Source organism: Oncorhynchus tshawytscha, linkage group LG22 (genome assembly GCF_018296145.1).
Source record: "Oncorhynchus tshawytscha isolate Ot180627B linkage group LG22, Otsh_v2.0, whole genome shotgun sequence".
Lineage (NCBI taxonomy): Eukaryota > Metazoa > Chordata > Actinopteri > Salmoniformes > Salmonidae > Oncorhynchus > Oncorhynchus tshawytscha.
The window spans coordinates 14,910,755-14,938,337 of NC_056450.1; the positions used below are offsets into that span (position 1 = coordinate 14,910,755).

Here is a 27,583-nt window from a genome sequence, read left to right on the forward strand (position 1 = left end):
AAAGGATGACATTCAGAGCAGCTCTTGGATTGGCTACAGGCCTCAAAGAAGTACATCATAACAGCTCATCTAACCTCACTTTCAATCACTCCACAATGACCTGTCAGTCAAATGATCCCACCAAAAAGGCCATTTGCCCTTAGATCGGTGTTAATTTGCCTCGCCTGTCAATCTCTCTTTTATCCCTCAGTACATCTCTGGTATTGTCCCTTTTCTGGTCTCTGTCACTCACCAACCAATACTAGCATCACTCTCAGTTCAAACATCTGTAAAGGGTGCCATCAATCCAAAACATAATGAAACGTTAGATTATTTAGCTACAAAATCTTCCCTAAAAATCACAACTTCATCGTCCACTCTGAACTAAGTCAAATTGTCAGACTTTTTAGATATGTACATCTTAATCTAGCCACCCAGTCCCATCAGTTTGGCCACTCAATTGTCAAATAGATTAAATGGGTAGTGTAATGTACCAAACAGTGTGTACAGTACAGTGATAAATAATCCTATTGGCATGAATGCGTGTGTGCTCTTGGTGTGATTAGCTGTGATTGAAACTGAGTAGCTACAGTATAGCTTCTCTCTCTTACTTTGTCATGATGGTACTCTGAGTCCAGATTAGACAGATCCATCAAGAAACAGATGGACACTGTCCCAGAACGCTCGCTCTGTGGCCACCAATTAGTGCCAGAGTAATCGCCATGCCACCCGCCTGCCTGCCGGCCCTCCCCAATTAGTTGGTTTTGAGCACTCTGTATGTCAGTGACACCGACTGGGACCTGTGGGGTCACAAGTAACTTAATTCCTCCTCTGGTGGATATAGACATCTGCCTCTGAGGCCTCAGCCCTGTCTGGGAGAGAGAGTGCTGAAGATGGATCACTGCCCTGACAGTGGGGTTAAACAGCGGCACTCTTTGGTCACTTGCCTGTTTGTCCTCCATGGGGGTAATGGGGTCAGGTGTTACTGTGAATGGGTTATTAAAAGGAGAGGTTATTTGTCTTGGGCTCTGGAGTCTTTAAGATGTTAAGCAGTGACCCCCATACATCTCAATCATGTATTTCATTCTGCCCTCAACTGTGGTTCTGGCCAAGATAAAGCAAAGCAATTCAACACATACAACAACAGAGTTACACATGGATTAAACAAAACATACAGTCAATAATAATACAGCAGAAAAAAAGAAAACAAAAAGTCTATATATAGTGACTGCAAATGAGGTAAGATAAGGGAGTTAAGGCAATAAATAGGCCATGGTGGCGAAGTAATTACAATATAGCAATAAAACACTGGAATGGTAGATGTGCAGAAGATGAATGTGCAAGTAGAGATACTGGGGTGCAAAGGAGCAAGATAAATAAATACAGTATGGGGATGAGATAGATAGAAGAGCTGTTTACAGATGGGCTATGAACAGGTGCAGTGATCTGTGAGCTGCTCTGACAGCTGGTTCTTAAAGCTAGTGAGGGAGATATGAGTCTCCAGCTTCAGTGATTTTTGCAGTTCGTTCCAGTCATTGGCAGCAGAGAACTGGAAGGAAAGGCGACCAAACGAGGAATTGGCTTTGGGGGTGACCAGTGAGATATACCTGCTGGAGTGCATGTTCCTGAACTTTGAGTTTGTATTACAGGATGCACATTTCTGTTTGAAAAAGCTAGCCTTAGGAAAGCTAACTGCCTGTGTATATTTGTTCCTAACTTCCCTGAAAAGTTGCATATCACGGGAGCTATTCGATGCTACTGCAGAACGCCACAGGATGTGCTGGTCAAGGGCAGACAGGTCTGGAGTGAACTAAGGACTATATCTATTCCTAGTTCTACATCTTTTGAATGGGGCATGCTTATTTAAGATGGTGAGGAAGGCACTTTTAAAGAATAACCAGGCATCTTCTACTCACGGGATGAGGTCAATGTCATTCCAGGATACCCCGGCCAGGTCGATTAGAAAGGCCTGCTCGCAGAAGTGTTTTAGGGAGCGTTTGACAGTGATGGGGGGTGGTCGTTTGATCGCAGACCCATTACGGATGCAGACAATGAGGCAGTGATCGCTGAGATCTTGATTGAAAACAGCAGAGGTGTATTTGGAGGGTGAGTTAGTTAACACGGGTGCCCGTGTTTACGGATTTGGGGTTGTACCTGGTAGGTTCATAGATCATTTGGGTGAGATTGAGGGCATCAAGCTTAGATTGTAGGATGGCAAGCATGTCCCAGTTTAGGTCACCTAGTAGCATGAGCTCAGAAGATAGATGGGGGGCAATCAATTCACATATGGTGTCGAGGGCACAGCTGGGGGCAGAGGGAGGTCTATAGCAAACGGCAACAGTGAGAGACTTGTTACTGGAAAGGTGTATTTTTAGAAGTAGAAGCACGAATTGTTTGGGTACAGACCTGGTTAACATATTAATGGTATGATGACAGTGGCATATCAAGTTCATCTGTGTTTTTAGCATGACAGTATAAAAAGTACAGTAGAGTCACCATGTGCTTTAGATTAAGGTTGGTTTGTCTTCAAAGCCTGTTGACTTGACCTTCCTTCGATCTGACGCATTATTCGTTCAATCTGACAGCTGGGGTTTCTCTCTGTCAAATCTACCATGAAATGTGAGTGTAGTCCCCATTCACTAAAACAACTAAGGGAGCACTTAAGAAAATAGTCAGAATTGCAATCTGTGTTAACCTCGAGCGATTTTGCACTCATCACTGCATTCTCTATCAGAAAGTGGGCTGGCCCTCAGTGTTGTGTAGGTCGAAACATTGCATTCTGTTTGTTTATAAAGCTCTTATGCAAAAATTCCCCCATTACCTAGCATCGGTCCTAACCTATATGAAGTACGAGATACCATTCCTGCTCACAGGGTTGGCTAACTCTTGAAATTCCTTCTGTCACTACCGATTTAGGTAAAACAGCTTTTAGTTTGTTCGCACCATACTTATGGAACAATCTTCAGAATACCCTACAGTTGGATGATTTGGTGCCTTTCGGCAGTTCAGATTGATGGTGGAGGATCTCTTCACAGAGGAATGTGTTTGTTTTTTTAGAATAGTGTTTTTGTATTTTTTTGTGTTTCCTATGCCTTGATTGAAGTATTTGTGTTTAACTTTTAAAGTGTATTTGCTGCTGGTCTTGTCATGCAGGGCTTCCTTGCAAAAGATACATTGGTCTCAATGAGACTCCCCGCTTAAATAAAAAGGGTAAAAAAAGAAATGTCTTCAAAAGATTTACTGGTTCTAAATAAAAACCTAAACTGCCCTTCCTCAAAATGCTTATTAACCGACCAAGGGCAGTGAAAAGCCAGAGTGATGGGCTTGGGGAGGGAAAGTGAGCGAGGGATGAAGGGGGGGGAGTTACAGCTCTATCACAGCGGTGGTGGCAGAGGTAGGAGCTGAAAGAAAGGGATGTGGAGAAGGAGAAAGAGAGAGATTCAGGGAGGGGGGTTAGGGCTTCATCACAGCGGTGGTGGCAGTAGCAGGGGCTGAAAGGGCTAATCTTATTAGGGTGACGGACAGGATTAGGACTAACCAAGAGACCCAGCTGGCTGACACAGTGAGGAGGGGAGGGAGTTCATACTGGGGGACTGTACAACACAGAGGAAAGAGGAGTGGAAAACTAGTTGCTGCTCGGAAAGACATTGGGGACACTGACTAGACTGCTATATGACCATAGATGGTTGAAAAACATTCCAACTGACAAATACTCATTTCAGGGGTACAGTGAGCTGTATAGATGATGTTAAAATGTGTTTAACACACAGGTAGACAAAGACTCTCCTCTAAACCTGGTGGAATTCCCCTTGTGTCCACTAGAGTTTGTTCCAGTTCAACGCTCAGCTATTTCACACTCTCTGGTAGTAAGACCAAGTCAAGACACAATTTAGTTTAGGAAAGCTTCTCTTATGATCTCTGCCCTTTCCATTCCAAGACTTCAAATTTGTCATCTTGCATTTATTTAAAACACCTCTTATTAATTTATTAATTGAGATACAGTATGTAGAATGTCTACAGTGTCATAGGGCTGCATCCATCCATAACATATTATGGCTCTACCGAGTGGGGCAGCGGTCTAAGGCACGTGCTAGAGGAGTCACTACAGACCCTGGTTCGATTCCACGCTGTATCACAACTGGCCGTGATTGGGTGGTCCCATAGGGACGCGCACAATTGGCCCAGCATCTTCCGGGTTAGGGTTTGGCCGGGGTAGGCCGTCATTGTAAATAAGAATTTATTCTTAACGGACCTTCCTAGTTAAATAAAGGTTAAATCATTTAAAATATATATATATATATTAACCCTTTGAAAAGTAAAAAAAAAAATCACAACACACATGCAGATAGCATGTCTAATGGTAATCCCTTGCCCTCAGAGGTTGTGCGTGCTGTGTGTGGATAACGTCCACACACAAAGTGCAGCTGCTCTCACATTTGCTTAACATGCTTGTGTGTCTATAGCCTAGATTCTCTATAACCTTTCCATATACACTGCTGGGCGCTTTATCTGCTCTGGATGTGGTAAATGTGTTGTGTGTGGATAATGTTTGTTTGAGTCAATATCTAGGTCTGCTCTCAACATGGACACAGCTGTTTTAATCTCTCCAAGGACCCAGTCCACTGATATACAAACACACAGACCCAATTGTTGTCAGAAATCACCTCTAATTATGCAAATGATACTAAGTTAGCCATGTGACTCTTCCTCAATAATGAAGTGACAACCAAATAGCGACGGGCGACACACAAGAAGGCACTGCCTGCACTAGACTGATCAGATCTATAATACATATGAGTTATGAATGCGAAATTAAAGTAAAGAAACCTATGACGTGAAATATAACCACATGAAATATCTTGAGAACAGTGTCTATGATCCTGTGAGGAGGCGAGGAGGGAGTGTTTAGAGTATGTGACGGGAGTATGAGAGGCCTACCTCCAGCCATGCATGCGAAAGCCTGGACACTGGTCTCCACATCTCATACATGGTTGTCCCTGGTCTGGGTTTTCCTCCTCCTGAAACCACAACACCAAGTACGATAACACCATTCATGCATCACAAATAATGACGATAAAATGAACAAATACAGCATTTATTTATTTCACTTGACAGTGAGTGAATGGGAGGAGAAACGGTCACACAAGTAAAGTTGTCATTTCGCTTTAAATCAAAAGGCAGTACGGATGGACTTAGAGAGATGGCTATCCCTACTGTCATTTGCTGCATAGTATTTGAGAGGAGTGATCTTTCTCAATACATTATTCTCCAGGAAGTAAATTCACTGAGATCCAAGGAAATGCACAGAATAATCCTTTACACCCTCAATTTGCACAACTGCAGTTTGATTGAATAATATATGATGATTGCGTGTTCGGACAAGACTTTACGACCACATAGCACTCATTCTCTCACTAAGCAACATCATAAAATGTGTAGAACTGCCAAGCATTGTGATTGACAGAGAAGTAGGATTGCATTGGTTCAAATACACATCAGTGTACTTTATGCGAGAGTGGTCGCTCATATTCCATGTGTGTGATGTCATCTGTGAGTATATGCATGTAAATAATGTGTAAAATGGTCTATGTTATTAGGGTAGGATTGTGCATGTTTATGTGTACACACATTATGTTCAGGGAACTGAACCGACAAATAAGGACATTTGTCGAGGAACAGAATCAGAACGAAAGTGATCTACACTGTCCTGGACCAGAACAGTTCTTTTAAAAGTATGGGAACCGGTTAATAACATTATTTTACATTCAGGGCATTTTTCCCAGTCCCACAAAAACACAACAAATCGCCTATGCAAAGTCCTCAGTCTGTCACTCAGGAACATATTCCAGTGTCTGCCTGTCACCTGAAAATCTTTGCAAGTGTGTGTGTAGGCAACCTGCCCCTCCCCCTCCGTAGCATAGTCTAGTAGTCTACTGACGTTACAAGCGTGATTCAGAAATTAGGGAGAGATTTTTAATGAGAGAAGAATGGATTAACCTTTTCAGTGCTAGTTAAGGATACTATAGTTTTCACATTTGGATTAACTACAAAACAGCTAAGACGTTTTATTTGAATTCTGGTGCCGCTCTGCACACACAAGCTTGTTAGCTAGCTAGCTAGCTGGTCCAACGTTAAGCCAACTCTCTGAAGTTCAAAGACATTAAAAGTTCCTTTATGGAAGCTGCTCCTCCATAGGTATGGTATAATTCTGTGGGCCTAATTTATATAATGGATTTCATTGTCACGGCAGATTTCCTCCTCTTCCTCTGAAGAGGTGAAACAAGGATCGGACCAATACGCAGCGTGGTAGGTGTCCATGTTTTAATAGGGGAAACTGAACATGAACACAAAATAACAAAGTGAACTGGCAACGAAACAGTCCCGTGTGGCACAGGCACAGACAAAGGAAACAATTCACCCACAAAATACCCAAAGAACATGGCTGCCTAAATATGGTTCCCAATCAGAGACAACGATAAACACCTGCCTCTAATTCAGAACCAATCTAGGCAACCATAGACTTACATAAACACCTAGACTAGAAAACACCCCATAACATACAAAACCCCTAGACCAGACAAAAACACATAAATCCCCCATGTCACACCCTGACCTAACCAAAATAATAAAGAAAACAAAGATAACTAAGGCCAGGGCATGACAGTCATAACAACAAGATGCCCAGTGTGTCAAGCCAAGCCTCATCCTCTACCCTCTCTCACCACCTACAACATTTAAGCTGCATTTCGCGCCCTACACTCGTCTGTCCAAAGCATGTAAAAATAAACTTGCCAGCTTCATAGCAAGCTGCTCTATCCATACCCTTTAATTTAATGACGAGCTAAATGTCGATATCAGAGGAACAATCAAAACCGTCATTTTTTGGGGGTTCTAAACAGTTCAGAACTTTATTTCTCTGTCTGGAACAGTAGAACGGAAAAAAATTAAAATAATGGTTCTGTTCAGAACTTAATGATTGGAAAATAATGTTTGTTTCCAGCCCCTGATTCATATGCATGTGAAAGGTCTGTGTGTATGCTTGCACAGACGGCTTGTCCATTACCCAGCTTTGTGTGTGTGGAGCGGGTGGGTGAGCGGATTACATGCCGAGTGCTCGCTGCTATGTGGCAAGCGGTTAGAGAAACAGGCTAAGCTCTTGTCAAGTCCAGAAGAAAACAGCCCAGTAACTGGGTCCAACCCCCATACTACAGCTCCTGTTGGCAGTGGGACTCTAGCCACACACGATCACAAGTCATTTGGAAAATTCAGAAGTTCTCAAAGCACATTCAACAAACCATAAACAGATGACCTACATGTAAAAGCTAAATATTGACTTGAGCATTAGTATTGGTGTGTGTGTGTGTGTGTGTGTGTGTGTGTGTGTGTGTGTGTGTGTCTCTATTCAGTTAAGTAGTCTGAGAGAGTGTGTGACTACTGCTCTACTGTAGAGTCTATTTTTAAAGATGAGAGGAAGGAAACAGATGAGAGGAAGTGTGCCACCTTTTGCTTTCCCTCTCCATGAAGTCACTGTTTCCATTTTGCTCTGACGCTGTCATCCTGCCTCCCTTCTCACACTTTCTAAACCGGCCCTCCTCTCAATAATTGGCTCTTTTCTTACATTCGATGTTGATATACAGTATAGGATAAAAAGTTGCTTCACACCATGAAAATGTCAGTCCTCTTATTTAATTATGCAAAGCATAATTAACCAGCCCTTCCAAACAATAGGAAGGGAAGGATGGGATGATTAGCGAAACAATATTTCTCAGATAAGTGAGAGAGTCACTGCCACGAGACAAAAACACAGGATGTTGCCAAAAAAAAAAAAGAGACTCCCTTTGAACAATCTTACAAACTGTACAGACACACAGGGTACTTATCCTTCTCTCACAGACATACACATGCCAATAAAGCAAATCCATTTGGGAAAGCACCTGTGCAGCTTTGTCTTGATCTGTTGTGAAACCACATCTCAGGACATAAGGTGAATGAAACGTTAATATTCATGTCAAGCCAGTCAGACCATTTGAGAGAAGCATTTTATGGCTTGTGACCTGGAGGTTATTATGACGGGGCTGCAGTCAGTCTCAACAGAGATGCAGTAGACCAATATTTTGGGTGTCGTTGAACAGAAAAATAACACCTCTGCATTTTGCTCTATTCCTCCCTGTATAAATGTGGCTGTTGGTTAACGGAGTCGAGATGTTGATGTTTGCAGGTCGTCGAGAAAGAGTCTAAACTGCTCAACCCGATACACTTCAACATCAAATCTACCAATGGCGCCATCACACACCCCTGAGCTCAAAACGGCCAATCTAGGAACAGCATCAACAGGTTAGGAAAGAACACGCTATGGAAAATAACATTGAATGGTTCACATAGTTGTATTGCAACTGTTGTGGGATTGAATAGCTACACAGAGACGGCGTACGTGCATGCTTAGACACAGACATGCATGTACTGTAAGACATCTACGTTAAACCAGTAGGATGTATAAACAAGCCAAACGGTACCGAGTACTGAGGAAGTAAGTCTTCTTCAGACGTTCCCCTCCAAGTGGAAATCCATTAAGAATACAAAACACACACACACATGTATATTGTGTACGTCATACCGTGTCCTGAACAGACATGCTTACGCATTCTTTCAGAGTCAGAGAGCAGAGTCTTTTGTCTCTGGGGAATGTGATCCCATGGTAACACGTGTGCTAAAAACAAACATTTTGCGAAGCCACATTGCCCTCGGTCATGCCTACTGATCCCCGACTTGTGTAGCTCACCGCCAGAGCACGGGACTCCCTGGGAAAGCCCAGCAGAGTGTGCAATAAATACAGAGAGAAAGATGGGAGGAGTAGCACAATCATGTTGTATTGACAAATGGAGGATTAGAGTCCTGGGGGAGAGAAGTTAGAAGGCCTGCAAATCATGCCGTGCATTTGGGATTGTGGGCAGAATAAATAACTGAAGAACTACAAAAAAAAGCTTGCGGAGAAGCATTAGTATTTGCAATAAAGATGCAGAAAATATTACCTAACATTTGTTAGGCCAGTAAAGTAGTGTTCGGTTCAGTACACGTGTGGTTAAATCAGCATACTCAGCAGTGAAATCACAAACATATCGTAGATAATAGCACACTGCTCTCAGACTTTATAAATCAATTTAAAACATTTATGGGAGTTGATCAATGCTAGAAGGCAGATGATGATTGCTATGTAGGGATTACATTCATGTACTGCATATGAATGCCTTCATAACAGTGAACACATGTGAAACACAAGGTCATACTTCATCCCCGTCATAAGGCTGATCCATTCTGCTCAAGGAGAAAAAGCTGGCATTAAAACGGTCCCATCTGTAAACTGATCCAGAAAGAAATGCATCAATACCCGCCAAGATGGTTCTAATTAACACTGTATCGTGTTCACAGAGAGAGGGGGGGATGTGAGCTCCATATCATTACCATGACAAATGAAGTTTGTAATGGAAAACTTCAGATCCATCATACAACTTTTGTTCCTTTAGGATGATTTTTCCTTGAATGAAGACAAGAGCTGCGAGTCGAAATTCATCATGTGCAAGAGAACATGGGAAGGGGATGATGTCAAGAAGACACTCTCAGACAGTGTAACAAAAGTCAAGGTAATGTGGGTTTCATGCGTTTCCTTCACATCTCTCGGCAAGAGAAAATATACATCAAGTTTCTGTCCCTGCAGTGGGTTAGCCTACTTTGCTTTCTGAAGTAGGGGATGTGATGGGTGGGGACTGCAGAGGTAGGAAGTGAGTTTATAAACTATATGTGGGAAGTAAATAGAACATTTGAATTGACAATAGGTTTGTTTGTAGTATCACACAAGAAAAAAAACATTCTCTCCATTAAAAGCAAAGCAGGTACAGATGTGCCATTTTAATTTGAACAGTTTCTCACAGCAGGAAAATAAATTCTACAGCAACAGGAAATGTGGATTATTATGAATGGACATTATTGTAGGCGTTGATACATGTTTATTTAGAGAAAATCAAGTCTGACATTTTAAAGTGGAAATTACAAACTTTAAAAGCCTTTTTAAAACCTAGAATTACGCTCAAGTTTGCATTCCATGCTGCACAGGAAAATTATCTGCAACAACAGGGATCAAATTAAGACTGCACATCTGTATAGGAGAGCGTACACATGAACGCTCGCAAACGCACATACATACACCCTACTTTAGTTACTCCTTTTGATCTTGATAATACGCTTTATCCAACAAGGTCGCAGAAAGTTCGCTGTTAGACCCTTTACCTAGAAGCTGACCAGTGCCATCATAGCCATACAATGGTAATGCTAAGTAACACTTTGTTGCTCTTATACCCATGTTATAACAATCTGTTTACATAGTAACGCTGTTACAATGCATAGAATAACAGATGCTGGAATGGAGACAGCAGGATGTGTTCAGTGTTTGAGGAGTTAAACGTTAACTCAGGGGAGTGGGTCAGGGGTCACAGGCCTGTGCAGCCTAACTCACCGAGACATGGTAGTTACACTACACACTGGGCTGGACTCAGATACATCAAACACACAAGCCTGCAGGGAAAGCGTCACTAACCATCACAACACACACACATAGGCCTATCTTGCTCTTCTCTCTGGAACGTCAGGAACACATCCCCGTTCCCTACAATACGCTATCATACTGTATTAGGCTTGAGTTGTATACCGGGGTATTTGGAAATAGCCATGGGATGGTTTTTTCAATACTGTCGAAACTATTTCTTTGAAGTTTGTTTAATACATTTGAATATCTGCAGTCAACTTGTGCAATAAGTTCTTCATTTCATTCTTCATTTCACCAGTCTCATTATTTTTTATTATGAAGCTTACGTGTAGTCCCCAGACACATGGTGTTTGTTTACAAGCACAAGAGACCGGAGCTTTGTGAGTCACTGACTATTGTGCAGCACGCACCAGGTGATCTAGTTACAGTATGGAATTCACAATTAAATGTCTGCGAGCTTGATATCTCATAACCATACTGAACAAAAATATAAATGCAACATGAAACAATTTAAATGATTTTACTGAGTTATAATTCATATGAGAAAATCAGTCAATTGAAAAGAATAAATGAGGCCCTAATCTATGGATTTCACATGACTGGGAATACAGATATGCATCTGTTAGTCATAGATAGCTTAAACAAAAATGAGCCTCAGGATCTCGTCACTGTATTTTTGTGCATTCAAATTGCCATTGATAAAAAGCATTTGTGTTTGTTGTCGGTACCATACCATTACCCCACCATGGGGCACTCTGTTCACAACATTGACATAAACAAATCGTTCGCCCACACAACGCCATACACGTGGTCTGCGATTGTGAAGCCGGTTGGACGTACTGCTAAATTCTCTGAAACAACTTTGAATTGCACGCTTCCTCAAAACTTGAGACATCTGTGGCATTGTGTTGTGTGACAAAACTGCACATGTTAGAGTGGCCAGTCATTGTCCCCAGCACAAGGTTCACCTGTGTAATGATCATGCTGTTTAGTCAGCTTCTTGATATACCATAGGTGGATGGATTATCTTGGCAAAGAAAAATGCGCACTAACAGGGACATTAACGAATTTGTGCACAACATTTGAGAGAAATAAGCTTTCTGCATATGGAACATTTCTGTGATCTTTTATTTCAGCTCATGAAAAAATGGGACCAACACTTTACACATTGAATTTATATTTTTGTTCAGTGTACTAAGTGAACTTTCTAAAATGTGCTAAATGCTCTGCAGTTGTGCATTTGGTAGGCTAATTTAGTAGCTAGTTATCTAGCTAAGTGGTTAGCTTCTTGCAAAATCAAGATTCTCTTGGTAACAGCAGAGAATCCCCGCCTGGATCAATAGCCATGCAGTCTAATGTTTGTTTTGTGTGTGGAGGAAGCTGAGTAGCATTTTTGAGTTACTTGTATAACTTTATGAGCTGGGATGGCTTATGGTTTGGCGGTATCCAAATGTTCATATCATAATTCTCTCATCCTCAGATTTACAGTATAACGGTCTTCGTACACAAGGAGGCGCTAAAAAAGCAGATTGGGTGTCTATTACCAGAATGCAAATAAATTCACTAACTAATAGATCATTTCAATAGAGGCTGCTAGCTAACGAGTGCACAAATTGCAAAGACAGGAAGTCCATCTCAGAAAGTTATAGAAGTATAGGTAGTTTTTTTTGGTGAGCTTGGACATTTACAAGCAAATGTGAACGAGAGACATTGTGCAAATGAACAAAGTTTTGACGCATGCTTGTCTGAAGGAAGAACAGTACTGGCTCTGGAGCAGTAGGTGTACATGCTGTGTCTGTGTGGAGTCGCTAGGGCAACAGGCCTGTCTGCTGAGAAAAGGGGGAGGAGCAGGTGGGCAGAGAATGGAGAGGAGAAAAATAAAATCTATGCAAGGAAATCAAAAAGGCGCTTTGACTTCTCAAACACAGCAGAAAGTAAACACTATATGATGCGCCGTCTCCTTATTAAATTAAGCCACTTACTTGGCTGACTAGCAAGTTAAACCAAATACACAGCTGGACTCACCAGCTCCCGCTTTCTCCAGTTGTGTTATTTACAACAACAAAAAACATGTGACTGGCTCAACTGTTCTAGGGAACTATGGTAAGCCCTAAGCTTCATAATGTAAAATTATATGACGTGAAATAAAGAACACAATCTGCTTTATCTCCTAGCGTGTTGCACAAGTGGACTGCAGGTACTAACTAACCACAAATATTCAAATGTATTGAAAAATGTAAAAATAAATCGTTTTGACTGTATTGAAAAACCATCCGGTGGATTTTGCCAAATACCCCGGTAAGCCTAATGTCTGTCCTGCAAATAGTTTATGTTTGAGACTGTATCAAACGTTTTCAACAGGTAGCCTGGCGGGTAGGAGCATTGGGCGAGTAACCAAAAGGTTGCTTGGTCGAATCACCGAGCTGACAAGGTAAAAATCTGCCATTCTGCCCCTGAGCAAGGCAGTTAACCCACTGTTCCCCGGGCACCGATGATGTGGATGTCGATTAAGGCAGCCCCCCGCACCTCTCTGGTTCAGAGGGGTTGGGTTAAATGTGGAAGACACATTTCAGTTGTACAACTGACTAGGTATCTCCCTTTCCATTCAATGCCCTTGTTAGCATTCGCTACGGAATTGTACATGTACTTGTTAGCATTGCTAACCTTCATATTACAGAGGCTCAGTGAGTATTTCATTATGTTGTCAATAGGGATTTTTATAAGAGTACTACAGGGATAAAATGTTCTGGTAATAATGCTTGTATTGCTTCCTGAAAGTTGATCCTCTCTTTGACTATGAGAGGCTGACACCAACCAAACTCACTTGGCTTACTGTGTTGTGTCTTGACTTCAAGTCACCCTTTCAAGTAACTCATGCCAAAACCGAAGAGGCATAATGTTGCAGCTATTGCATGTCTCAACTACCTGCATGTTTAGCTTGCGATAGGAGGATTGCGTCAGGCTATTAAAATGAGGCTGACTAAAATCTTTATTTACATTTTTTAAGGTCCTGCATAGGAAAGGAGACGCATACTCCCCTGCATGCGCCTTATGGCAACATTAATTGCCTTTAGAAACAAATTAATATATATGTCTGATATAATGTCCAAATAACACTTCCACATAAGTTCTTATGGAACAGATACTGTAGTTACAGAGTAGTCATGAATGCAGACCATAGTGTGGATCAGTTGTGTGTGATGAGTTTCACAAGCCAACCTTCCAATATAATTACTGTGGGATTCACTTTTAAAGAACATTGGAAATGCTCCAAGTCTGATAGGAGACAGATGTTGAGTATATCAACAGCTACACCAGTCCTCCTTGACTGCATGGTTCAACTGAAACATGTCCTCCCTGGCACCATCAACACGTGTAAACTCAAATGCTTTGGCATGTAAATGTTCTTAAATAAATAGACGACATTGTCTTTGTGCAATAAGTGTCCGTACACACACACACACACACACACACACACACACACCAGAGCTCCCTAAGTGTGTGGCCTGGGTTCGGTGGGGGGGGGGCTATACTTCGAAGTTGTCTAACCCTAACCTGTGCAGGTAAATGCCATCGAAGAAGTGACCTTACGCCCCTCCCACCAACCACGATTCAACTCGAGTCATAATACAAAGAACGGAATTTCTGTAAACTAAATCAAGGGAAGCAAAGCAACTTTTCAAATTATAACATACAAAAACGCATAGCGCATAGACATGCCTATAATCAAGCCAATAACAAACAGTAAAACAACAAATACATAGCCTAATCAATGTTGGCTGAACAAAATAGCCTAAAGTTATACATTTACTTGCAGCCTACTCGATAACCTTTATGAACGCTATTCATCGTCAATAAAAGGTATTCTAAACAATGTAAGTACTTTCCAGATAACAAGATGCCCTGGACTCTAAAAAACTACAAAACAATGTCACAACATACTGTAGTTCTGACGGATCTACTTACCGAGCGATTCGACCGTCGCTTTTTAGATCCGCGCGTGAACATGTCGATGGTTCAAGAACAAGCGGCTTGGTTGTTTCCAAATAGTCAGAGGTTTTTAAAAAAAAAATTGGTTGATGGATACATGAGGCATCTGAATTCACAGGACAAAGTAAAAGTATGTTCCAATAAATCGTGTCATACATACAGTACGAACTTGTACAAACCTCTTCTTGGAGTTTCACGCACAGTCGACTTGCTGGAGTTGTCTGAAAATCACTGACGCACACGTAAGCACCCTACACCTAGATGACTGCACCGGGTTTCAATGTCTATTGACCGCACTCATTGAGTGGAAGCCCACTGCGCTGTACGATAGTTTTACCTACGCTAGACCCTTCCTTCTGCCACTCTTGTCCCGGGCCCAGACAGTGCGCTCCTCAAATTGAGGTTCATCATTGCCCATTTGTTACCATGTTCTTCTTCGTGTGCTTTCCTGGCAGACTAGAGGATGTGTTGAATATTGCTGCCTTTTACAGGTCGGAGTGCGGATTGCACATACTGGTCACCGTAATTAAAAGCCGAATGGGAAAAACTGAAATTTCATCACCATCTAACCCTGCACATATACACTATCCCCAGAAACCCACCACCCCATCCCACTACTTTGGCCCTAAATAATCCAACACCAGGTAGCCGGCCTGGGAGGATGGAACCCCTTCTCTCAAAACGTCTTGTTTATCTTCTGATTAAAATCGTTCATCACCAAATATTTCTCTGCTGCTGCAGCTACCACATACGTTTTCTGTGATTTCCACTCCATCAGTGCAGTTGATCACTCACTGGGGTGTTCAGAGTCAACTCACTCACCCTTAGGCTTTCCTCTGCTCTCGCCATTGCCTCAGCATAGGAAACGGTTGGCCCCACTTTAACTCTGGCAACCTCAACCCGTCTCTCTCTCACAGGACACTTCGGGTCCCCAGCTGCATCGGCACCCCCACAGTTGACACACAGTGCTTTCTCTATCCCAACTGTACACTCCCTCTGACTACGCCCTCCTGCACATTTCTCACATCATGGGATCTCCCTTCTACACACTGCTGTAACATGTCGGAATCCTTGGAACCTAAAGCACTGGAGAATAGGCCCTCAAAGAATAGCAAATACAAGGTGACCTGACCTTGTCAGGTAGTTTCCCAAAAGGCTAAGTTCATTTTCGAACAATAGGGATCCTATTGGATCTATATGGTTCCAATGATGAACTTAGCCTTAAAATGCTTTTGGGAAACCAGGCCCTGTTCTGTTTGGAACAAGCACAACAACATCAGGGATTCATTTCCAGTCTATCTTGTATGTCCAATGGATTGTGACTCCCCACTGTTTTTTTAAATGATGGGAGCACTAAACGAATAATGGACAATCAATTTCAATGAGTGGCATTATGGACACCATGTCAACGTGCAAATCGGCCAAGAATACCAAAACTCTTCCCAATGTCGGCCTTATGTAATCCTCAAAAAGGTCTGTGGTTTTGAATCCCATTTGGTCTATCACCTGCATAGATGGGTAAATTTGTAAACTTCTCAAATTACCGACCAGTCAGATATCATATTCAAAAATTAAAACATTTCTCTCCATCCTATGAAAACATTTTTAGAATTGCAGAAAATTAGCTGTACATCTGCTAATTTTACTGAGGGGGGTTCAGATCAACCAAAGACTCATAGTGAAAGGGTGTTTTGTTGACCTAGTTCCCTGAAAATGAAACAAAATATGTTATCTAGGTCAAGTGAAATTCTAAACAAACATTAGTAATTATTCGTAGTATTTTGCAGCATTCGATTTGATTGCATTTAGGCCTGTGTGAGAACAAAAAAAATAAAGTACAGAACGAGCCCTGGTCAGGTTCCAATTAGAGTGCAGCTGCTTCCATCTAGTGGTAGTTTAAGAGAGAGCACTCAGATCCTTGAACTTGTGAGTGTCACAAACCAGTATAGACAGTCATTAGTAAGTACTATGTATATAACAATGTGATTATACAATGTGCAGACACAGTTATTAGAGAGGTTCCTAATTGAATAACAACTTGCTTTTATTGCGCAAAGCATTGTGTATATGCCTCAATATTTCAAATACACACAAAAGTATGAATAAATACATTAAAAACCTGTTCGATATAAAACATTAAGGCCAAATTCTTCCTTGAGAAATGTACTTTATATTTTGGAGATAACATTCACAAAAGATATTACAATTATAACATAGGCATCCTGAAATGCAACCACATAACTGATCAAATGCCCTTCTTTGCTAATTAATTTCATTAATTGCTCATTCTAAATGAGTTGTTTTTCTACGAGTCTATAATAAAAATATTAATGTTTACTACTATAACTGCATACAAACTGTCTAAATACTTTAACAAGGGGGCACTAACTGAGGTAACATTTCTCTTGTACAACATTAAATCTCGTTAAAATATCTCATCATTGGTTAAAAAAAACACACAAAGAAAAACTGGTAAGCAACACACTTGACCTGAATTAGATTATTTCAAAACCAGGATAATGAAAACATGTTGTCCCATTATTTTCCTATGGCAAGAGTACTCATGAGAAGTTATTTGGTGGCAAATGAACATCAAACCTTACCATGAGTGCAGGGTTAATTGTGGCCAGTAGGCCTTACAGTGCTAGGTAAGTAGAAAAAGAGTCAAAAACAACAACCAATGCAACTAAGGCACTACAAATGTTTCCAGCACAGGAGGCTGCTGAGGGGAGGACGGCTCATAATAATAGCTGTAACAGAGTGAATGGAATGGTAACGAACACATGGAAACCATGTTTGAGTTTGATACCAATCCATTTATTCTGTGCCAGCCAGTACTAAGAGCCCGTCCTCCCCAATTAATCTGCCTTGACTAAGGGCTAGATTCTATAGCAGATACGTACTAGCAGACACCCGCATAGCGGTGTTTTGGTGTGTCGGAGATGGAACTGCGTTAGAGCTGTCAAATCCACAAGCGGCTCCTTGTGTTAGTTTATCTCGGACCATGCTATTGGATGCAACGAAACCGACAAATCCCATGCAGCCACTTTACAAGTTCAAACACTCGAATGCGTGATGTTTCTATTGTTTATACCTCGATGTGATAGGCTATAAATCCCCACCATCCAAATGAACATGAAAAGATGCATTAACCTACACTTTCTATCGCCGTTTTGAACTTCTAACTCAGTAGGATTAATAAGGAAGGAAGTGTTTTGTGACACACAAGAGCAGCCTCTCACCTATTTGTCAGCTCATACTGCAGTGACACCTCCAACATATGTCAAAACATCCGCTATGCCGGTTAACACTTGATCTGATTAAATCAAGGCCTAAGCGCAAGCAAAATTTGGCTTAATTCAACCAGCACATTTTTTATATATTACAGTGGGTTATGGAGAGGGCTATGACGCTGAGGTGAAATTATGACGACAAAGAGAGAGAGAATGCCATTTGTACCAAAACTATTGATGTTACATTATGATGTTATATTCATCTGAGCACCTCTATAAATGTAATGCTACAATCTAATTTCTAATACAAACCAATACTTTAGCAGTGGATGTAACTCAACACAGACATCTTTTTTACACAATAGCTCATTAGATCAGAAAATAAACGATGTCCTAGTGTGAACTTTCCAGAGCTTTCCACCTCCTTATGCTGCATAATATTGACATCTTTCCCTTTTTCACCAGACTAAATATTGAACAATGGGACGGTAGAATTGTACATCGAGACTGGAACAGCGGTTGTCAAGGGAATCCCTCCTGGAATTTACATGGTTCTTTTCAACATAATGATCTCATTGCAGTATAACATTATCCTCTCTGTGTCAGCCATAGATAGTACAGTAGATGTTTCTCTTCTGACCCAAACATTGGTTAATTTCTGCTATTAATCTCTTCATTTGAGCATCAAACTTCATTCCAATCTGCTGCACTTCTATCTCGTCCTGCACAAATGTAATTCTCTTTCAATGACTAAGATGGGGTTTATCTTCGAGGGCTTAAACATCTGCAAACAAAGCAGGGAACAAAACAAAGAAAATGTCAAATTCCAAACTGTAGTTCCCAGTAAAGCTGCAGCCTTACCCAAAATACCCACCAGTGGGCGCTGCTGTATCCTGCTTGTTGCTCTTGATGACAAGGATGATGGTGTAGACGTCATAGGCAAACAGGATCCCAGCCAGCAGGCCAAACACCTAAGGGAATGGAATAATGTTTAATCTAAACATAATCTAACCACCAAGTTCTACTTTTCAGTGATGAATTGGGCTGAAGGATTTAAGAGCTGAAGTAGTAAATAATTTGAGATGCTTTCATTTGTATCTGTTAAAAAATCTCAGGCTGGTTAGACATTTGACTCACCGCTCCAGCAATAAGGGCATCGTCCCCTGTTCCACGAAGCATACAGACTAGAGAGGTGATGGTGTACAGGGCTGCACCAATAGCAGTACGGAAAAGATCCTGGTAGGAGACCAACATTAGTGAATGATTGTCCTTCTAAAGGCACTTGGAAAGTCCTTGTGTTACTGTTAGTTTTGATTTGAATGCATCTTTAATTTGTGTCTGTGTGCTTCTCGTTCTCCCTGTGTCTCTGTGTTTGTGTGCGTGTGTGTCTGTGTAAACATATACTGTACTCACACTCCAGACCCAGTTGACCGCCTGAATGGTCTTGTCCATTTCCATCATGAAGACGACAAAGAAGATGATGGCGAACACCATCTCACAGATGGCCACCGCAGAATATCCTCCATTAAATGACGCAGCATAGCAGATTAGGATGATTAAACTGATGAGCTGAAAGAAAAAGGACAGAAAATTAATATTGGGGAGAGAGAGAGAGGAAGAAGACGGAAAAAGCAGCCTGCGTCGAAATATTTGACACAATAAACCCACTCACATAGTCTGTGGGGTTAAAGACCCTGTGGTGACGCAAACAGCAAAAACTGTCCCAAATCACACGAAACAACAACAAACATAGAAAAAAGGGTTTCAAAATGGTTCTACAGCTGTCCACCAAAGGAGAACCCTTTTTATTTCCAAGTAGAACCAAAATAGGTTCTTCAAAGGGTTCTGCAATGGGGACAGCCAAAGAACCCTTTTTGATTCTTGTGTAGGCATTTATGCCAATCAATTTAGTAGTTTATATCACACTGACTAAGACCCCAGGTTTGGGGTTGATATTTTTTATCCTCAAAAAAGAAAGATCTTTGAAACATTCTTAAATGGTGAAACTGCCACATCCATTTGTGACACCTCACTGTTACACCACAGGAAAAACAACTCTGAAAGACCCAGTTAAGAGCAGTTCTTACACTAAACTATGAGGAAATGACAAACATTTCAATGATTACAGCCATTAACAAACTAGAAGCAGTAGCAGAGTGGCAATCCATATCACAGAGAAATGAAAACACACACGCTTACACAAAGAAATGCCAGGGGGGAAAAAATCTACTGGAACTAGCTTCTGTGAACATTATGAGATGCAAAAGACCAGTGTCTACTTCATTTATAATAATAGGTACTGTTATAAATACAGAACTACTGCAATGACTTTGTTACTCAGCTTGCATGGAAGCAATTTCTCCCTGGGTGTGTTTCACTTTGACTTCCGGCAGTAGCTATCACAAAGACATGTTCAAGACCAATCATGTCAGATTCGAAGGATGGAGTGGAGTTAGTCTCAAATGTCAACTCAAAGCTACTTTGTAGAGGTGGAAAAACACGTTTAGCATGTGTGATCTGAAGCATGCAGAGTATGGTTGTCAATTATCCACCACTGAGTCTAAGATCATGGATGAACGCTTGTTTCGGAGTATGACACCGATAGCCCATTTAAATTCAGAAGCCATGTATCCTCTCTAAGCTCCATGTAAACTATAGCATGTAAACTATAGCATGTAAACTATAGCATGTAAACTATAGCATGTAAACTATAGCATGTAAACTATAGCATGTAAACTATTTGAAACACCCACTCTCTCTCGTCCCGTGACTTTCATACTTTCTCCTAGGCTGTTGGGATCTTCCACAGGGGATCATCCACCTGACCTGCGAGATGTGAAATAACCCTGGAATGTTAAACCATGTAGCGTTGCAAGCTAAGCGATTCCTGCATTCCCTGTCCCTGGCTGCAGGAACCTCACGTAATCATCTGAAATGTCCATTACCTCTGCAAAGCACTGACTCTTAACGTGTGGTAAAACACTGACCACTCTACAACTCTAGAACTAGAACTCGCTAGAATTTAATTTAATTCTGTTATTTTCCATTCAATGAGAAAACTCAGCCTGTGAGTTACCACCTCCTTTAGAACAGAACACCTGTTAAACACATTACTGTTTATCTTTAGAAATGGAGAGATTAGTCAGTGCTGATTTTTTAGGACAATGACAACCCGTAGACCATCAGAATTCATGCAACACCTCCACCAGAGTAGTGGGATGGATCTCTCCAATAAACTTACATGGGTAACAAAACCGCCAGAGGACACCCACGAACCTACAATACACCTCAAGGATGTAGAGCACATAAAAAGGAGTCTACTGTGTGCAGGATGTTTGAAACTATAAAAACACCACAGAGAAGACTTAAGACCTGATTCTTAATGATTTTCAGATATGTCTATTCCTGGAGTGCCTTTACATACAGTACCAGTCAAAAGTTTGGACACCTACTCACTCAAGGGTTTTTCTTTATTTGTACTATTGTCTACATTGTAGAATAATAGTGAATACATCAAAACTATGAAATCACACATATGAAATCATGTAGTAACCAAAAAAATGGTAAAACAAATAACAAAATATATTTGATTCTTCAATGTAGCTACCTTGCCTTTGCCTTGATGACAGCTTTGCACATTCTTGAAATTCTCAACCAGCTTCACCTGGAATGCTTTTCCAACATTCTTAAAGGAGTTCCCACATATGCTGAGCACTTGTTGGCTGCTTTTCCAACTCATCCCAAACCATCTCAACTGGATTGAGGTAGGGTGAGTGCGGAGGCCTGGTCAAATGATGCAGCACTCCATCACTCTCCTTCTTGGTCAAATAGCCCTTACAAAGCCTGGGGGTGTGTTGGGTCATTGTCCTGTTGAGAAATAAATGATAGTCCCACTAAGCCCAAACCAGATGGGATGGCGTATCGCTGCAGAATGCTGCGGTAGCCATGCTGGTGAAGTGTGCCTTGAATTTTAAATAAATCGGTTACAGTGTCACCAGCAAAGAACCCCCACACCATAACACCTCCTCCTCCATGCTTCACAGTGGGAACTACACATGCAGAGATCATCCGTTCACCTACTCTGCGTCTCACAAAGACAAGGCGGTTGGAACCAAAAATCTCAAATTTGGACTCATCAGACCAAAGGACAGATTTCCACCAATCTATTGCCCATTGCTTGTGTTTCTTGGTCCAAGCAAGTCTCTTCCTATTATTGGTGGCCTTAAGTAGTGGTTCCTTTCCAGCAATTTGACCATGGCCTAATTCACACAGTCTCCTCTGAACAATTGATGTTGAGATGTGTCTGTTACTTGAACTCTGTGAAGCATTTACTTGGTCTGATATTTCGGAGGCTGGTTAACGCTAATGAAGGTAACCTCTGCAGCAGAGGTAACTCTGGGTCTTCCTTTCCTGTGGCAGTCCTCGTGAGAGCCAGTTTCGTCATAGCGCTTGATGGTTTTTGCTACTGCACTTCAAGAACTTTCAAAGTTCTTAAAATGTTCCATACTGACTGACTTTCACATCTTAAAGTAATGATGGACTGTCATTTCTCTTTGCTTATTTGAGCTGTTCTTGCCATAAAATGGACTTGGTATTTTACCAAATAGGGCTATCTTCTGTATACCAACTAGGGTTGGAAAGGGTCGGAAACTTTCCGGTAAATTTCTGGAAATTTTCCATGGGAAGTTAAGCCCGGGAAATTGGGGGATTTTGCTTAAATTCATCAAAAAAGTTAGCTTATAACAGTGAACATTTTTTGTGGGATACACATAAGGCAATTCTAGGTCTTGTAGCATATTTTGGTTCAACTATCCCCAATTCAATGGAATTGCAACCCTCTGCATGCACGGTTCAGTCTTCCATCACATGTGCAGTGCACTCTTCCATCACATGTACAACTGATTCTCAAGATCTTGCACACTAATGAGATGCTAATAAGCCCACACCACCACACTGTCTGAGAGCCAAGGACTACAGGCTTTCTGGTAAGTTTTGATTACAATACTAGGTGGGGTGAATATATTTTATATGACATACATTAAGTTTTGTAAACTAGTAAATAGCCTACAGCAAAGTGTGTTTAAATCATTTCTAACTCGTTAACAATTTCCGCTCGTTAGTTTTTGCTATGTGGGGTTTAGCCTGCTAACTGAGTGTTAATTCACCTGTTTCCATACATTTTTTATTTTAAAACATTTATCTTACAAAGGAGTTGTTTAATCTAACTGCTTAATTATTTATCTGTACTTGGAATTGTTTTTTTCTTACTATTTCTTTTCTAATCTATACAGAAAAATGCCACGGGCACTATCTGATGTCTGGAGACATTTCACTGCAGCTAATGTAGAAGGAAAAGCTGTGTACATTTGCAAATACTGTGCCAAATCATATGTGAAGAATGCAAGAATCATCTGGCCAAGTGCATAAAGTTCCCTCAGCGTTCACAATAAGCAACCTCTGACAAAAGTCCCTCTACTTCTATTCGAGGTGAAAATGATGAATCAGACACCTTATCGATAGAAACAGCTCATGGTCCTCCTGGAATCAGAAGTTTTTTTGACTCAATGGAGGAACGTAGTCAGAGAAATACTGATGAATATCTTTCTCGAGCTATGGATGCAACTGGTTCACCTCTGATGCAAACATGCAATGTGTATTGGAAGAGATTACTGAAAGTTCTTCGCCAAGCATGCACCTCTCCAACCAGACATGCTTTATCTACTCAGTTGCTGGATGCAGAGTTCAAGTGAAGGTCAAGCAAATCAGAGAGAGCAGACTGTATTGCAATCAACTCTGATGGGTGGTTGAATGTTTCTCGGCAAGGAACAATTAACTACATCCTCTCCACCCCTCAACCAGTACTCTACAACAGCACAGACACAAGGGACAACAGACACACCAGTCTCTACATTGCAGATGAGCTGAAGGCAGTCATCAATGACCTTGGACGACAGAAGGTATTTGCACTGGTGCAGAGATCAACAAGGCCTATGGTGTAATCACTACCGTGTCTCGTCACCTTGGCCTGGATGAGGGCAAGGTTCTTGGCAGTCAGAAGTACACTTCCAAGCAAGGACTTTGGGACGGAGATACAATATGGCAGTCGTGCCAACATATCTCATCAGCCACCTGGTGGAAGGGACTTTGTGGATCTAAGGCTCTTTCCCCTGTTGCCTCATTCCTCCTCCAAATCCCACCAACATCAGCCGCTTCAGAGCACAACTGGTCCTTGTTTGGGAACACACACACACCAAAGCACACAACAGGCTGACCAATACAAGGGTTGAAAAATTGGTGGCCATCCGGGCAAATTTTAAGCTTTTTGAGCCTGACCACGAGCCATCTTCAACAAGGTTGGAAAGTGACAGTGAAGATGAGGCCCGAGAGTCTGATGTTCAAGAGGTGGACATTGAGGAGGTCCAAAGAGAAAACATGGAAGCCTGAGAGGAATACAACCAAAGCTTTAGTTTCTAGACTATGATTTTACAGATGTATGTTGAAACCGTTTTTTGGAAAAGCGATGGATCATTGGGGATCATTCAATATTCCCTTTCTTTTGTTGTTCAGTGAAATCACCCCATGTGAAGTCTCAACTCATTTAATTAAAGTTCAATTCGTATCTAAATAGTTTTAAATTCTATTGGAAGGATTTAATCATTTGCAATTGTGTATTGTCTACTTATGATAAGGTAAAACGTTTGTCTCCATATATGGTAAATATATCCAATGCAAAACACATCTATATTTAAATGGTATTAATATTAATTTGCATATATTTCCATTAATTCCCATATATTCCCGTTAATTCCCATTAATTCCCATGGAAAGTTTCCACTAGAGGTCCGATTAATCGGAATGGCCAATTACAAGTTTTCATAACAATCGGTAATCTGCATTTTTGGACACCGATTGTGGCCGATTACATTGCACTCCACGAGGAGACTGTGTGGCAGGCTGACTACCTGTTACGCGAGTGCAGCAAGAAGCCAAGCTAAGTTGCTAGCTAGCATTAAACTTATCTTATAAAAAACAAATCAATCTTAACATAATCACTAGTTAATTAAACTAGAAATATCATCAACCATGTGTAGTTATCTAGCTTGTCCTGTGTTGCATATCATTCTCATCAAATCACAGCCTACTTCGCCAAATGGGTGATGATTTAAGAAGCACAATCGCGAAAATAGCACCGTCGTTGCATCAATGGACCTAACCATAATCAATGCCTTTCTTTAAAATCAATACACAAGTACATATTTTTAAACCTGCATATTTAGTTAATATTGCCTGCTAAAATGAATTTCTTATAACTAGGGAAATTGTGTCACTTCTCTTGCGTCCCTTGCAAGCAGTCAGGGTATATGCAGCAGTTTGGGCCGCATGGCTCATTGCGAACTGTGTGAAGACCATTTTTTCCTAACAAAGACCGTAATTAATTTGCCAGAATTTAACATAATTATGACATAACATTGAAGGTTGTGCAATGTAACAGCAATATTTAGACTTATGGATGCCACCCATTAAATAAAATACAGAACGGTTCTGTATATCACTGAAATAATAAATGTTTTGTTTTCGAAATGATCATTTCCGGATTTGACCATATTAATGACCTACGGCGTGTATTTCTGTGTGTTATGTTATAATTAAGTCTATGATTTGATATTTGACAGAGCAGTCTGACTGAGCGGTGGTAGGCAGCAGCAGGCTCGTAAGCATTAATTCAAACAGCACTTTCTTGCAATTACCAGCAGCTCTTCGCTGTGCTTCAAGCATTGAGCTGTTTATCACTTCAAGCCTATCAACTCCTGAGATTAGGCTGGTGTAACCGATGTGAAATGGCTAGCTAGTTAGCGGGGTGCGCACTAATAGCATTTCAATCGGTGACGTCACTTGCGCTAAGACCTTGAAGTAGTTGTTCCCCTTGCTCTGCAGGGGCTGAGGCTTTTTGTGGAGCGAAAATATGCTTTGAGGGTGGCTGTTGTCGATGTGTTCCTAGTTTGAGCCCAGGTAGGGATGAGGAGAGGGACGGAAGCTATACTTTTACACTGGCAATACTATAGTGCCTATAAGAACATCCAATAGTCAAAGGTATATGAAATACAAATGGTATAGAGAGAAATAGTCCTATAATTCCTACAACCTAAAACTTCTTACCTGGGAATATTGAAGACTCATGTTAAAAGGAACCACCAGCTTTCATATGTTCTGAGCAAGAAACTTAAACGTTAGCTTTTTTTTTTACATGGCACATGTTGCACTTTTACTTTCTTCTCTAACACTTTGTTTTTGCATTATTTAAACCAAATTGAACATGTTTCATTATTTATTTGAGGCTAAATTGATTTTATTGATGTATTATATTAAGTTAAAATAGGTGTTAATTCAGTATTGTTGTAATTGTCATTATTACAAATAAATAAATAAAAATTGTCCGATTAAATCGGTATATGCTTTTTTGGTCCTCCAATAATCGGTATCGGTCTAAATCATAATCGGTCGACCTCTAGTTTCCACCTCTGAATATTCCCCAAAATATGCAACCCTAATACGAACCCTACATTGTCACAACACAACTGATTGGCTCAAACACATTAAGAAGGAAAGAAATTACACAAATGTACATTTAAAAAGGCACACCTGTTAATTGACACGCATTCAAGGTGACTATCTCATAAAGCTGGTTGAGAAAATGCCAAGAGTGTGCAAAGCTGTCATCAATGCAAAGGGTGGCTACATTGAAGAATCTCAAATAGAAAATATACTTTGATTTATTAAAAGTGACTGTTGGAAGCTCTTTGGCTAACCCTTGGCCTGACCCCCAACCCCAAGAGCACATGGTTCTCATTCCAGGTCCAGTTCCTCGAAGTCCACACAACTGTCTCAAAGATTTAAAATGGACCAATTTGTTATCATACTTTGAACAAATCAATGGTATAGCATCATGGAAATACTCATAGATCTGTATATGTTGCAGAAATAGTGTAGTAAAGTAACAACAAAGTAGTATGTCTTTATATTGGTCTATTCTAGGGAATTATATTATATTTCTACAACAGACCTTCCATTCATAGTTTGGCTACTACTATTGCAGTAAATTCAGGCAAATTTACAGCGCTAGTCTACTCTTTGTGTGAGTGTCTGCCTATAACAGTGACAGGGAACAAACTTACTATTTCTGCAGCGAGAATTGTTCCTTTTCGAGTCTTCACGTAACACTTCGACTTTTCCAAGCAGCCCGCAGCGACAACGGTCTCAGTATCAGCCATAACTAACTTTAATGTAGAGTTTACCAACTAATTTTAAGGGCTGTATTTCCCTTTGCAAGGTTGCAAAACTCAATGAAGACACAACTTTGCAGCTAAGTTACATTTAGTAGAAAAAGTGGACTGATGTTGTCTCCTAACTGGGGGTTAACATTTTGTTTTTCTTCTCTCCAAGTTGGGACTACTTCGAATGAGTGAGTACTTTCAACTACATGGACATAGCAAAACTAAAAAACGAAATAGGAAAGTGCACGTTTAAATTGACTCGCTTGGAGGAAGTAAAGAACGACAAACGGACTAGTATTCTGCCAGCAGCACAAACGATGACGTCACGTTCGTATGTTAACGAGGAAACCTTCAAAATAGAACCCCTGTGAAATACACTGTAATAGACTATACATGGGACACATATTGTCTTGTAGAGAGAACATGTCTACCTGTCTCAGCTAAAGTGGATGGGGAATACTTTGTAGGATCTCTACCAACCAAATACACTGCATTAGGAAAGTATTCAGGCCCCTTGACTTTTTTCCACATTTTGTTACATTACAGCCTTATTCTAAAATGGATTAAATCGC

At 40.9% G+C, this 27,583-nt stretch overlaps 2 protein-coding genes across 6 annotated transcripts in view; both read right to left on the reverse strand.

The window, feature by feature from the left end:
- The window catches only part of LOC112221896 (protein prickle), a 31,666-nt gene extending 16,710 nt beyond the window's left edge, over positions 1–14,956 (reverse strand). The window contains exons 1-3 of one of the 5 annotated variants that reach the window (XM_024384311.2): positions 14,686–14,956; positions 14,483–14,547; positions 4,918–4,997 (exon numbers count right to left, since the gene is read on the reverse strand). In XM_024384311.2, the coding sequence (XP_024240079.1) occupies positions 4,918–4,997; positions 14,483–14,524 (122 nt within the window). In that variant the 5' untranslated portion in view covers positions 14,525–14,547; positions 14,686–14,956. Of the gene's footprint in view, positions 1–4,917; positions 4,998–14,482 lie in introns of all 5 variants that reach the window. The other 4 variants (XM_024384312.2, XM_024384313.2, XM_024384308.2 and 1 more) reach the window with 4 other exon arrangements.
- A 1,576-nt stretch (positions 14,957–16,532) lies between these two features.
- On the reverse strand, positions 16,533–27,357 carry LOC112221898 (proteolipid protein 2). The gene is made up of 5 exons (XM_024384314.2): positions 26,913–27,357; positions 19,153–19,308; positions 18,877–18,975; positions 18,614–18,710; positions 16,533–18,523 (listed from the first exon to the last, which is right to left on the reverse strand). Exons 1-5 carry the CDS (start codon positions 27,006–27,008, stop codon positions 18,516–18,518), a joined length of 456 nt encoding a protein of 151 aa, XP_024240082.1. The 5' UTR covers positions 27,009–27,357; the 3' UTR covers positions 16,533–18,515.
- Between the last annotated feature and the right edge of the window lie 226 nt (positions 27,358–27,583).